Genomic DNA, 13,794 nt, shown 5'->3' on the forward strand with positions numbered 1-13,794 from the left:
TCAACATTGATGGCTGCTGACTGATCAGGGTGGTGGTTGCTGAAGGCTGGGTGGCCACAGCCATATTTCTTAAAATAAGGCAATAATGAAGTTTGCTGCATCAATTGACTTTTCCTTTCATGAATTTCTTCGTTGCATGCAATGTTGTTAGTTAACATTTTACTCAGGGTAGAACTTCTTTCAAAATTGGAGTCAATCCTCTCAAACCTTGCTGCAGCTTATCAAATAGGTTTATGTGATATTCTAAATCCTTTGGTTGCCATTTCAACCATCTTCATGGCATCTTCACAAGGAGTAGATGACATCTCAAGAAACCATTTTTTTTTACCCATCCATAAGAAGCAACTCCTCATCTGTTACCATTTTTATCATGGGATTGCAGCCAATCCAGTCCCATCTTCAGGGTCCATTTGTAATTCTAGTTCTCTCTCTTTTTTTTAAAATATTTTATTTATTTATTTGACAGAGAGAGATCACAAGCAGGCAGAGAGGCAGGCAGAGAGAGAGGAGGAAGCAGGCTCCCTGCTGAGCAGAGAGCCTGATGCGGGGCTCGATTCCAGGACCCTGAGATCATGACCTGAGCCGAAGGCAGCGGCTTAACCACTGAGCCACCCAGGCGTTCCTGTAAATCTAGTTCTCTTGCTATTTATACCATAACTGCAATTTCTCCCTCCACTCAAGTCCCGAACCCCTCAGAGTCATCTGTGAGAGTTGGAATCAACTTCTTCCAAGAAATCCTGTTAATGTTGATATTTTGACCTCTTCCCATGAATCTAGAATGGTGAATCCTTTCCAGAAGTTTTTCCATTGACTTTGCCCAGATCCGTTAGAGGAATTGCAATCTATCGCACCCATAGCCTTACAAAGTGTATTTCTTAGATAATAAGACTTGAAAGTTTAAATTACTCCCTGATGCACAGGCTGCAAAATGGATGTTGCACTATCAGGCATAAAAACAACATTAATCTCACTGTATGTCTCCATCAGAGTTCTTGGGTGACCAGATGCATTGTCAATGAGCAGTAATATTTTGAAAGAATCTTTTTTTCTGAGGAGTAGGTCTCAACAGTGAGCTTAAAATATCCAGTAACCATGTTGTAAACAGATGCGCTGTCATCTAGCTTTGTTGTTCCATTTATAGAGCACTGGCAACACAGACTTAATGTAATTCCCAAGGTCCAGGATTTTCAGAATGGTAAATGAGCACTGGCTTCAACTTAAGTCACCAGCTGCATTAGCCTCTGACAAGAAAAACAACCTATTCTTTGAAGCCAGGCATTGACTTCTCTCTGAAAGTCCTAGATGGCATTTTCTTCCACAATGAGACTGGTTCATCTACACTGAAAATCCTTTCTCAGGGCCCCTGGGTGGCTGAGTCGATTAAGTGTCTACCTTAGGTTCAGCTTGTGATCTCAGGGTCCTGGGATTGAGCCTCATGTCAGGCTCCCTGCTCAGTGGGAAGTCTGCTTCTCCCTCTCCCTCTGCTACTCTCCCTGCTCATTTTCTCACTCTCTATCTCTCAAGTATATAAATTAAAAAAAAATTTTTTTAAGTCCCTTGTTCAGTGTAGATATCTTTATGAATTACCTTAGCCAGATCTTCTGGAGAACTTGCTACAGCTTCTACATTAGCACTTGCTACTTTGCCTTACACTTCTGTGTTATGGAGAAGGCTTCTTTCCTTCTTTTCTGAAACATCATGAACCAAACTCTGCTAAATTCCAACTTTTCTTCTATAGCTTCCTCACCTCTCTCAGCCTTCAGAGAATTAGAGATTTAGGGCCCGGCTCTAGATTAGGCTTTGGCTTAAGGGAATGTTATGGCTGGTTTGATCTTCTATCCAGACCACTGAGAATTTCTCCACATTGGCAATAAGTCTGTTTTTCTTTCTTAGTATTCATGTGTTCACTGGACTAGTACTTTTAATTTCCTTCAAGAACTTTTTGTTTGCATTCACAAGTTGGCCAACTGTTTAGCACAAGAGGTCTAGTTTTTGGCCTATCTTGGCTTTTGACCTGCCTTCCTCACTGAGCTTAATCATTCTAGCTTTTGATTTAAAGTGAGAAGCGTGTGATTCTTGCTTTCACTTGAACAATTAGAAGCCATTGTAAGGTTGTTAACTGGCCTGATTTCAATATTATTATATCTCAGAGAATAGGAAAGCCCAAGAAGAGTGAGAGAGGCAGGGGAATGGCTGGTTAGTGGAGCAGTCAAAACACACACCATATTTATCATTAAATTTGTGGTCTAATATGGATGTGGCTCAGGACTCCCCCCAACAACTACAATAGCAACAAAGATCAATGACCACAGATCATAACAACAAAGAATAATAATGAGAAAGTTTGAAATACTGCAAGAATTATAAAATGTGACACAGAAACATGATGTGAGCCAATGTTTTGGGGAAAATGATACCAATAAACTTCCTCAACAGAGGATTGCCACAAACCAATTGGTGACAATCAAAGTATCTGTGAAGTGCAATAAAATAGGGTATGCCTGTATACTTTTTTGTCAATTATTACTTTTTTTGGTGAATGGAGATGAAATTTGTGACAAATTTATAATGAAGTAAATCTTGCTTTGCAATTGATCAATATCTTATGATAGGAGTAGAAAATGTATAATTAGAGGATATAGTTGTCATGATATTGTGACAATTCATGGTGTCTATCTCCCTGATATCCATTTTTCTCTTTTTCTTTACTAGCCCAATCCCAATTTTGTTCAGAGTGGCAATGTGACCACCTAAAAACAGCCATCTTCCCAGACTTCCATGTGGCCACACAGCACAGCTGCAAATAACAAAATGCAAGCAAAAGTTTACAGGATAGTGTGCCCATTATTTTCAAAATGTCACTTAGTTGCACAATTTAAAAGGCCGTAGAATCAACTGGAAGAATCCTTAGCGCTTTGCCCTTCTATCTTTAATTATTCTCCCCTTTGACCTCCTGGAACACGTATGATTGTTATAGATGATAGCATAATAAGCAGACATAAAAGAGATATCAAGATGTTATAAAAACTGTAACTCACATTTATTCACCAGAATTCACACCTTTAATGGTAGTTAATAAATGGCCTTACCATAAGTTAGAAAGTAACAGTGTGCTGGAAAATCATGATCATGAACTATATTTGATTAGAGCTGAGATAAAATTTATGTATTACATTGTTACTCACCAAAGAAACCCAGAACTTCCCTGGCTCAGAGTAAAATCCACAGAGGATGTGACAGGGAGTTGATGGAATAAAGATTTCAGGTAATGGCTCCTCTTCCTCTTCCTCCTCCTCCTCCTCTACTTGGAGTTCCTTTTCTCCATCTTCTCCCATCTCTGCTGCTAGCTGCTTCCTCCTTTCTTCCTTCTCCTTCTTCTTCAAATCCCTTAATGCCTTTCTCTTTTCTATTTCTATTAATCGCTTTTGCAAGAGACATTAAGATAGAAAAACAACTGTAAATCATTCATTTATAGTAAGGGGATGACAAAATGAAAAACAGATTAGGGTTCTAGAAAAACTCACGGCTCTGATGTAAAATAATGTCATTTTAAAATAATTATCAAAAAAAAAATTATCAATTTGGGGATATATTTCATCATTAACATTTTTAAATCATTTCTGTATTAACCCCTTCAATCTTAAGTTTACAGAAATTATTTTCTTTTTTTTTTTTTCCTAACAGAAGAGCTAAATGCAGTTTCTTCCAGTCTATCACCATCAACCCATGAATTAGGTAGATCAAAATAAGCCCTGAGAAAAGTTGTTCCTATTTTTAGTAATACTCTTAGACCCCTTGCACCTTTCAGACCTTTCAAAAGCCACCTAACACTGGCATCCCTACCTCCCATCTTTTCCCTCTTTATTTCTTTTTTATCCCTCATAATTATCCAAGTTATATGATCTCATCACATCAATCCCCTCCTCAAAATCACACGGTGGGAGGGATGACTGAACAGCCTCTTCCCGACAAAAGAATGGAGACACAGTAATGATAGAAACCTCTATCCCCAAATGCTCTGAACTGCAGTGGGAATGGATAGTACTGAGAGAGCAGGAACAGATTTGTCTGCCTTGGGACACAGGGGGGAAAAAAAGACAAGGTTTAGGGACGCCTGGGTAGCTCAGTGGTTTAAAGCCTCTGCCTCTGGCTCAGGTCATGATCCCAGGATCCTGGGATCAAGTCCCACATCAGGCTCTCTACTCCGCAGGGAGCCTGCTTCTGCCTCTCTCTCTGCCTGTCTCTCCGCCTACTTGTGCTCTCTGTCAAATAAATAAAATAAAAAAAAATAAAAGGCAAGGAAAAGAGAAACTAGTAAAAGGTGAAAGATTTGTATGATCTGAAGAGAAACCAGAATATATCCAAAATCTATAAAGAACTTATCAAACTCAACACCCAAAGAGCAAATCCAATCAAGAAATGGGCAGAAGACATGAACAGACATTTCTCCAACGAAGACATCCAAATGGCCAACAGAAGCATGAAAAAATGCTCAACATCACTTGGCATCAGGGAAATACAAATGAAACCCACAATGAAATACACCTCACACCAGTCAGAATGGCTAAAATTAACAAGTCAGGAAATGACAGATGTTGATGATACAGAAAAAGTGGATCCCTCCTACACTGCTGGTGGGAAAGTAAGCTGGAGCAGCCACTCTGGAAAACAGTATGGAGGGTCCTCAGAAAGTTAAAATAGAGCTATCCTACAACACAGAACTACTAGGTATTTACCCTAAAGATACAAATGTAGTGGTCCAAAGGGGCATCTGCACCCCAAAGTTTATAGCAGCAATGTCTACAATGGCCAAACTGTGGAAGGAGCCCAGATATCTTTCTTGACAGGTGAATAGATAAAGATGTGGTATGTATCTTTATAATGGAATATTACTCAGCCATCAAAAAATGAAGTCTTGCCATTTGCAACAACATGGATGGAACTAGAGGGTATCATGCTAAGCAAAATAAGTCAGTCAGAGAAAGACAATGGTCATATGATCTCACTGATATGTGGAATTTAAGAAACAAAACAGAGGATCATAGGGGAAGAGAGGAAAAAATTAAATAAGATGAAACCGGAGAGGGAGGCAAACCATAAGAGACCCTTAATCATAGGAAACAAACTGAAGGTTGCTAGGGGTAATGAGGATGGGGATATGGGGTAACTAGGTGATGAGCACTGGGGAGGCTATGTGTTATAATGAGTACTGGGGATAATATAAGACTGATGAATCACAGACCTGTACCTCTGAAACAAATAATACATTATATGTTCATTGAATTTAAATAAAAAATAAGTAAAAGGGGCACCTGGGTGGCTCAGTGGGTTAAAGCCTCTGCCTTCAGCTCAGGTCATGATCTCAGGGTCCTGGGATCAAGCCCCGCATCGGACTCTCTGCAAGGAAAGGGGAGGCTGCTTCCTCCACTCTCTCTCTCTCTGCCTGCCTCTCTGCCTACTTGTGATCTCTGTCTAATAAATAAATAAAATCTTAAAAAAAAATAAGTAAAATAGAGCAACTATTTATTATTTATAAATAAATAAAAGAGCAACTAGTATATAAAACAACCAGCCTTAGAACCCTGCCAAACTGCAGGGAGATGCTGAAAATCTCTGCAGGACAGAAGGGCTGGCAAGAACCACAGTTTATGCTACCCCTCCACCATGACAGTGTGAATGAGGGGAGCAAGATCTGGGCACCCTAACCAGCCTACCACATCAGTGAGCCCAAGGCACCTAGCCCCCACTAGCTCTAGCAATCTCACCAAGGAGGATCCAGGGAGGTATACACCAGGACACCATGGATAGCACTCCCCACAGCTCCACCTGTTGCATCACAGTGACACAGGTGCGAAGGATCCCTGAAAACTCCAGATCCACACCACATTTGCTTCAGACAGCTTGCTAGAACAACCCCAGTATAGAGTGCTCTGGGACCTCCTGGCTGATGCCTGCTTTGGCACCAGCTGTCCCACCAGAAAGTCCCCTGTAGGTAGCACAGGCATCCCCCAGCCCTGGATCCTATTACTCCACAAGGGCAGCCCCTGTGCAGCATACCCAGGGACCCCCAGATCCTCCAAATCAGCACCCAGTTCCATTTTAGCTGTCCTGCCAGGATGTCCACTGCATGAAAAGCCCTGGGACTTCCCCACTTACACCCACTTCAGCTCCAGTCATCTCACCAGGTCAGACACAGCATGGAATGCCCTGAAACCCTCAACCTACACCATCTGAAGCTCCAGCCAGCCAGAGGAAATTGTCAACTATATATATGGGAGACCATATACAAGATCATTTCTCCAAATTTAGGAGAAGTAGCTGTCTTACCTAATTCATAGGAACAAACATGAAAGTCAAGAAAAATGGGAGGCAGAGGAATACATTCCAAAAGAAAGAACAGGACAAAATCTCCAAAAAAAGAACTAAATAAAAAGGAGATATGCCATATGCTTCAAAAAGAGTTTAACCAATGATCATAAAGATGTTCAGCTTGCTTGAGAAAAGAGTAAAAGAACACAGTAGGCCTTCAACAAAGAAAAAAATATTTTTAAAAATCAGCAATGAAGAATACAATAACTGAAGTGAAGTGGGGGGAAAAACCACTAGAGGGAATCAACAGATTATCGATGCAGAAGAATGGATCAGTGATCTGGAACATAGGGTAATGGAAAGCACCCAAAATGAACAACAGAAAAAAAAAATCAGGATAAGTTAGGAGATCTCTGGACAACATCAAACAAATATTCACATTATAGGGGTACCAGAAGGAGAAAAGAAAGGTGCAGAAAATTCATTTGAAGACATACTAGCTTCAAAACTTCACTAATCTGGGAAAAGAAACAGACATCCAGGTTTAGGAAGCATGGTAGTTAAAAACAAGATGAACCCATGAAACACAATTATTAAAATGTCAAAGGTTAAAGATAAAGAGATTTGTAGAAGTAGTAAGAAAGTAGCAAGAAGCTACATACAAGGGAAACCCTATAAGGCTATCAGTCAGTTTTTCAGCAGAAGCTTTGAAGGCCAGAGGGAGTGGCATTATATATTCAAAGTATTGAAAGGAAAAAACCTACAACCAAGAATACTATACCTGGCAAGTTTATCATTCAGAATAAAAGGAGAAAGAATTTCCCAACCAAAGAAAAATTAAAGGAGTTTATCATCACTAAACTGGCCTTACAAAAAATGTGAAAGGGATTTCTTTAAGTAGGAAAAAGAAAGCCATAATTAGAAGAAAATTATAATTAAAAGATGTAAAATATGATGACATATACATAAAATATAAAAAGTACAGCATAGGGAATATAGTCAATGGTACTGTAATAGTGTTGTATGGTGACAGGTAGTAGCTTCACTTGTGGTGAACACAGCATAATGTACAGTTTTGTTGTACCACTATGTTGCGTACCTGAAACTGATATAACATTGTGTGTTATTGAATTTCTTCAAAGAACAAATGGGGGTGGGAGGGAAGAAAAGAGGAAAAAAACTCATAATGGATCTCAATGGTCTTGAATTAAATTGAAATATCTTGGCTGGTATTTAAGGAGCCCAAGTGTTGGTCATAGATTTCTGCCACTTCCCTCTAACATACTGCATCCCTGGGTCTCAACATTCCAGTCTTCATTTTTCTAAAACACCAGAAATTCTTACAACTCTGCTTTCCCTCAGGATGTTATTCCAGCTCTTATTGCCTTCCTCTCCTTTTTCATCCTCTAAAAATTCTTCTCTCATTTTTTAAAGATTTATTTATTTATTTGACAGACACAGAGATTACAAGTAGGCAGAGAAGAAGGCGGGGTGTGTGGGAGAAGCAGGCCTCCGGCTGAGCAGAGAGCCCAACGCGGGACTCGATCCCAGGATACCAGGATCATGACCTGAGCCGAAGGCAGAGGCTTAACCCACTGAGCCACCCAGGCACCCCTCTTCTCATTTTTTTAAATACTAAATGTTCCCTCTATCTAGTCATCTTTGATCCCCCCTTACGCCCCCACCAGCAAACTCAAATTTGTTTCACTCCACACTCCTAAAATTATTTTCTTTGCACTGTGATTTTAATATCCATTCACTACTGCCTTCTAATATAGTCAGCTGCTTTCTACCAGCTTATAAGCTCATAAAGTCAGGGTAAATGTCTTATTCTTCTTCATATTTCATCAGCACTTTTATGCAATGGAATATTACTCAGCCATTAAAAAGAATGAAATCTTGCCATTTGCAATGATGTGGATGGAGGTAGAGAATATTATACTAAGTAAAGTCAGTTAGAGAAAGATAAATATATATGACTTTATTCATATGTAGGGCTTGGAAACAAAACATATGATCATGTGGGGAAGTGAGAGGCAAACCAAGAAACAGACATTTTTTGTTTTTTTTCCAGAGAGGCATGCAGGGCAGAGGGATAGGGAGAGAGGGAATCTTTTTTTTTTTTAATTTTTTATTTTTTATAAACATGTATTTTTATCCCCAGGGGTACAGGTCTATGAATCAGCACTCACCAAAGCACATACCCTCCCCAATGTCCATAACCCCACCCCCAGGGAGAGAGGGAATCTTAAGCATGCTCCACACCCAGCATGGAGCCTGGCACACGGCTTGATCTCACAACCCTGAGATCATGACCTGAGCTAAATTAAGAATGCTTAACTGACTGAGCCACCGGGGCACCCCCCAAGAAACAGACTCTTAACCTCTTAACTACAGAGAACAAACTGATGGTTACCAGAGGAAAGATGGGGGATGGGTTAGGTAGAAAATAGGGACTAAGGAGGTACTTGTGATGAGCACCAGGTGATGTATGAAAGTATTGAATCACTATACTGTATACCTGAAACTAATATTACACTGTATGTTAACTGGAATTTAAATAAAAACTTCAAGGAAAAAAAGGATACTTTAAATTCTAAGAAAAACATTGGGGAGGGTACATGCTATGGTGAGTGCTGAGAAATGTGTAAGCCTGATAATCCACAGACCTGTACCCCTTGGGCAAATAATACATTATATGTTAATACAAATAATTTTAAAATTTTTTTAAGAAAAAAACACATTAGAAGATAATGCTTCAAGGATATCTCATACCAGAATCTTAGACTTGACACTTGAGAAATGAAAATATTTTATGTCCATGTCTTTGATTTCATAGGAAACTACATCACGATTTTCCTCTTCCTCCTTTATGGTTGGAAGTGGCGTTTCAAGAACATAGCCATTCTCACAGATAATCAGTAAAGTACTGTCAGGCTGAAAAAGGAAGATTAACATATCATTCACATTTAGGTGAATTTTTAGAAGCATAGCTCAAAAAGATCACAAATCAGGAAGAAATTTAATTGCTATGTATACTAACCATTTTTTTAAAAAAATTTTTTAAGATTTTCATTTATTTATTTGACAGCGCGAGAGAGCCCACAAGCAGGGGGAGCTGCAGGCAGAGGGAGAAGAAGAAGCAGGGTCTCTGCTGAGCAGAAAGCCCAATGCAGGGCTCAATCCCAGGACCCTGGGATCATGACCTGAGCAGAAGGCAGACACTTAACCAACTGAGCGACCCAGGTGCCCCTATACTAACCATTTTTTAAATCCTTAATCCCTCACTGCAATAATAAGTCATCTTATTAATCACTATACATAATCATTAATAAGCTAAGTGTTAACATTAGATTTAGATTTGTTTCCCTTACAGATGTCATAATACATTTTCTGAGCCAAAAATGCAGCTGTGAAGTAGTAGTACAAAAAGCAGAATATTAAAATCAGGTTATCCTTCAGAATAAAAGGAGAAGGAAAACCTGCAGTGTGTGGATGGCATATCCAGTCTGAGCAGCCTTTGGTGGATCGTTCTCTAGCTGCCCCAGTTCATTAAATGTGGATGTTCCCAAGGTGTTTGTCCTCTTCCCTCTTCTCTCACTCCATAAGCATTCCCTGGGAAATCTTATAACTAACATAAGTCTTCATTACCACTCACACACCATTAGATTCCAAATTAATTCATCTCTCTAGGCCAGACCATTCTCTCTTTTTTTAAGATTGTATTTATTTATTTGACAGAGATCACAAATAGGCAGACAGGCAGGTTGGGGGAGGGGGAAGCACACTCCCTGCTGAGCAGAGAGCCCGAAGTGGAGTTTGATCCCAGGACCCTGGATCATGACCTGAGCCAAAGGAAGAGGTCTTAACCCACTGAGCCACCCAGGCGCCCCCAGACCATTCTCTTGATCTCCCAAAATCATATATTTAACCATGACTGCAAAGTCCCCATCTCGATATTCTATAGACACATTATTCAAAATGTTTCTTCACTCAGTCATTTCATTCTATAATTATTATGTGTCTACTATGTATTTGGCATTTTGTGGGATGCTAAGGGTAAAACTATAAAAGAAAAATACAGCATCTGGCACTATGGAGCTTACCTCCAACAAGAGAGCTTGTCATTTAACAAATCATATAAATAAATGTAAATTATAATTGTGACAAGTGTTGCAGAGGTGCCACAAGAGCAAAGGAAGCTGTGCAAGGCTTCCTGAGAAGGTGGTATCTAAACTTCAAGGTGAAGGGGGAATAGAATTACACAATAAGTTAGGGGAAGGTTTGAGGGAGTATGTTTTACAAAGCAAATACCTTGTGCAAATATCCAGTGGCACGTTTGGGCTTACAAGGAAGTTATGGACTTGGATGGTAAGACCCAGGTCAAGAAAACAGAATGAAAAGAGAGATTGGAACAGAGCTATAGGGAAAGAATACTCAGTAATTGGGTGAGGAAGGCTGAAAAGGAAGGGCAAGATGTAGAATTGGGAACCAGGAGAGAATAAGGTCACAAAAGTTAAAGGGAAATGGTAATTCAGAGAATGTAAGGTCAACAGAATCAAAGGAAGTAAGAGGTCAAGAAAGATGAGAACTGAAAATGTTAAGTGGACATCACTGGTTTCTTTACAGGAGCAGACTTGGTGGAATGGATGAGACTAGATACTAGTCAAGAGGCTACAGGAATGATCAATCCTCTTGGAAAAGTCAGGAGGAGAAAGATGGGGCAGTAACTAGAGGAGAATGGAAAGTTGAAGAATTGATTTTTTGTTCATGGAAGATACTCAAACACATTTAAATACCAATGGAAATGATCCAATAAGCAGGTGAGGTTAAATTTATGACAAGAGAAAATAAGTAGTATGAAATCTTGAAAAAGATGGAAAACAGAATAATCCAAAGGAGGCGGCAGAACTGCCCTCAAATGGAATGGAGAGGACATCTCTATTATTAAAAAGGGAATGGGCGCCTGGGTGGCTCAGTGGGTTAAGCCGCTGCCTTCGGCTCAGGTCATGATCTCGGAGTCCTGGGATAGAGTCCCGCATGGGGCTCTCTGCTCAGCAGGGAGCCTGCTTCCTCCTCTCTCTCTCTGCCTGCCTCTCTGACTACTTGTGATTTCTCTCTGTTAAATAAATAAATAAAATCTTTTTTAAAAAATAAAAAAATAAAAATAACATTAAAAAAATAAAATAAAAAAGGGAAGAAAGCAGGTGGATGCACAGGTAACAGGATTGTTATGTTGGGTAGTGGGAAGGTGAGGGATTCTTCTGCAACTTTTCCTCCTAACGACAAGTTGCCAACAGTTTGCGTGAGACCAAGAAGTCAAACAGAATGCTGTGTTCTAGAGCTTTAGACATTCTTGAAGAGAAGAGGAGACAAAAGTTGAAGTTCAAAGTTACAAAAACAATTGGGACTTGAGGGGACATGATCCCAGAGAAAGGGGAATACAGAAAAGTGAACCTGACGTTCTGCTGGGCCTTTGCCTTAAAGCATTTACGTGACTCTAAACTGTCTGGGAACAGAGTTTGTTCATTTCCTTCAAATGTTCCATTAGTTTTCACTTTATCTATTTGAATGCTATTTACTCTTATGTATAGTATTATGCTTTCATCTAGGATATCAAAGAGGAAGCAGGGAATGCAAATCAAAGAAGTTTGGTAATCAATGAAGGGCAGGGTGGTTAGAGGTAGGGAAAAGGCTGGGATTTTTGAGATTTTCTGGTTATAGCAACAGAGAGGACAGTGATCCCAGAATAATGCAGGCAAAAGAACATGTCTTAGAGAAGCTCATGTGTTTCATTCAAACAGCTCAACGTTATCCCCAGAAATTCAAAATTCTGCCCCAGAAACTCTGTTAATTCTACCTCCTACATAGCTCTTGTCCGCAGTCTTTCATACACTGGTCAAGTGTCTGGAACATAGCTCCCCAGTAGATCCATCCACCTCTCATCTGCTTCCCCCATACCTCACTTCTGCCCAGAGTGATCATGGTAGTGACCACAGCAGTCAGAATGAGTCTGTGTGTACATGTGGTACACCCTTATTGGAAACACAAATTATAAATAGCGGACAGAAGTTTAATGCATTCAGGAAGGCAGGAGGTCTGACCGTTGAGAACTGGTAGAAGCTAACAGCTATGGCTAACTGGATAACTGCAGCATGCAGCGTATCAGTTACACATGGTAATTTACCTTTTTTCTCCATCTTTATTGAACCATAACTGAAATATAACACTGTATAAGTTTTAAGTGTACTATGTGATGGTTTGATACATGTATACATTGTGAAATGAGGGTAATTTGCTTTGACATTAGTAATTCCCAAATACAAGAAATACAAGCACTAATCAGCAGCACAGCCTGAAATAACTTTAGAATTATGTTGGGGGTTTTGGTCTCTTATGCCTATTTAAAAAAATTTAGCTTCAAAAAAAAAATTTTTGCTTCTTATTTCAAAATAATTAGTGAATCACAGGAAGTTACCAAGATAGTATAGGAAGGAATCATGTACCCTTCAACCAGTTTCTCCCATTGGTTACCTCTTATGCAACAATATCAAAACCAGGAAATTGACATTAATACAGAACATGTGTATAATTCTATGTCATTTTATCACATCTGTAGATTCATGGAACCATTCACAGTAATCAAGATGCAAAACTACCTCATTACCATTAGGATCTTCAATATGTCCCTTTGTAGTCATGCCCACCTTCTTCCCACCCACCATTTCTAACCGTTTTGGGTTTTTGACTTTGATCTAAAGAAATTATTAAAGGATGCACATAATATCACATGTTGTGTTCATGCTTTAAAACCCAGGTCGCTTTGCAGCTTTCGTTTCCTTCTCCTAAATCACCAGCACCCACCTTCTCTCCAACTACACATATCCCACCATTTCCTCAAGGTTAAGGTAGAATAATACAAAATAACAACTTATGTTGACTTATCCCCTTCTTTGTATTTCCCTACTCTATATTCATAGCACACATTGTCTATATCACTGATATTTTAGTCACCATTTCTCTTGTGAAACCTTGTATTGTTCAGTGATATTTAACTTCTAAAATAGGTACATTTTTTTCCTCTTTCGAAGAGATTGCTTTGTACTGCTTATTGACTCCATCGTCAGTGCCTAGCAAAGAGGAAAATAATGAATATTTTTTTTAAAAAGCTTTTTCTAGATACTATACTGTTGTAGCCCTTTCCTTTAGACAAGTTCAAGGTAGATTAACAGATGTTACTTCAGGGGTGCCTGTGTGGCTCAGTGGGTTGAGCTGCTGCCTTCAGCTCAGGTCATGATCTCAGGGACCTGGGATCGAGTCCCGCATCGGGCTCTCTGCTCAGCAGGGAGCCTGCTTCCTCCTCTCTCTCTGCCTGCCTCTGCCTACTTGTGATCTCTGTCTGTCAAATAAATAAATAAAATCTTTAAAAAAAAAAAAAACAGATGTCAATAATTCTGACACCTCCATACAGTTCAATCGGTATTA

General features: G+C 39.5%; 1 protein-coding gene across 10 annotated transcripts in view; it reads right to left on the minus strand.

Annotated features, from left to right (window-relative positions):
• The window catches only part of CFAP44 (cilia and flagella associated protein 44), a 152,495-nt gene that overhangs the window by 95,771 nt on the left and 42,930 nt on the right, over nt 1–13,794 (minus strand). For all 10 annotated transcript variants that reach the window (XR_001180962.2, XR_006609093.1, XR_006609094.1 and 7 more), the window contains 2 exons: nt 9,085–9,246; nt 3,186–3,422 (listed from right to left, as the gene is read on the minus strand). Coding sequence is in view for 7 of the 10 variants with exons in the window: in XM_004761445.3 (XP_004761502.1) it covers nt 3,186–3,422; nt 9,085–9,246 (399 nt within the window). In the remaining 3 variants the exon portion in view is untranslated. The remainder of the gene's footprint in view (nt 1–3,185; nt 3,423–9,084; nt 9,247–13,794) is intronic.

The sequence above is a fragment of the Mustela putorius genome, unplaced genomic scaffold (genome assembly GCF_011764305.1).
Source record: "Mustela putorius furo isolate JIRA1106 unplaced genomic scaffold, ASM1176430v1.1 tig00003834_pilon_pilon_pilon, whole genome shotgun sequence".
In the NCBI taxonomy this organism is placed as follows: Eukaryota; Metazoa; Chordata; class Mammalia; order Carnivora; family Mustelidae; genus Mustela; species Mustela putorius.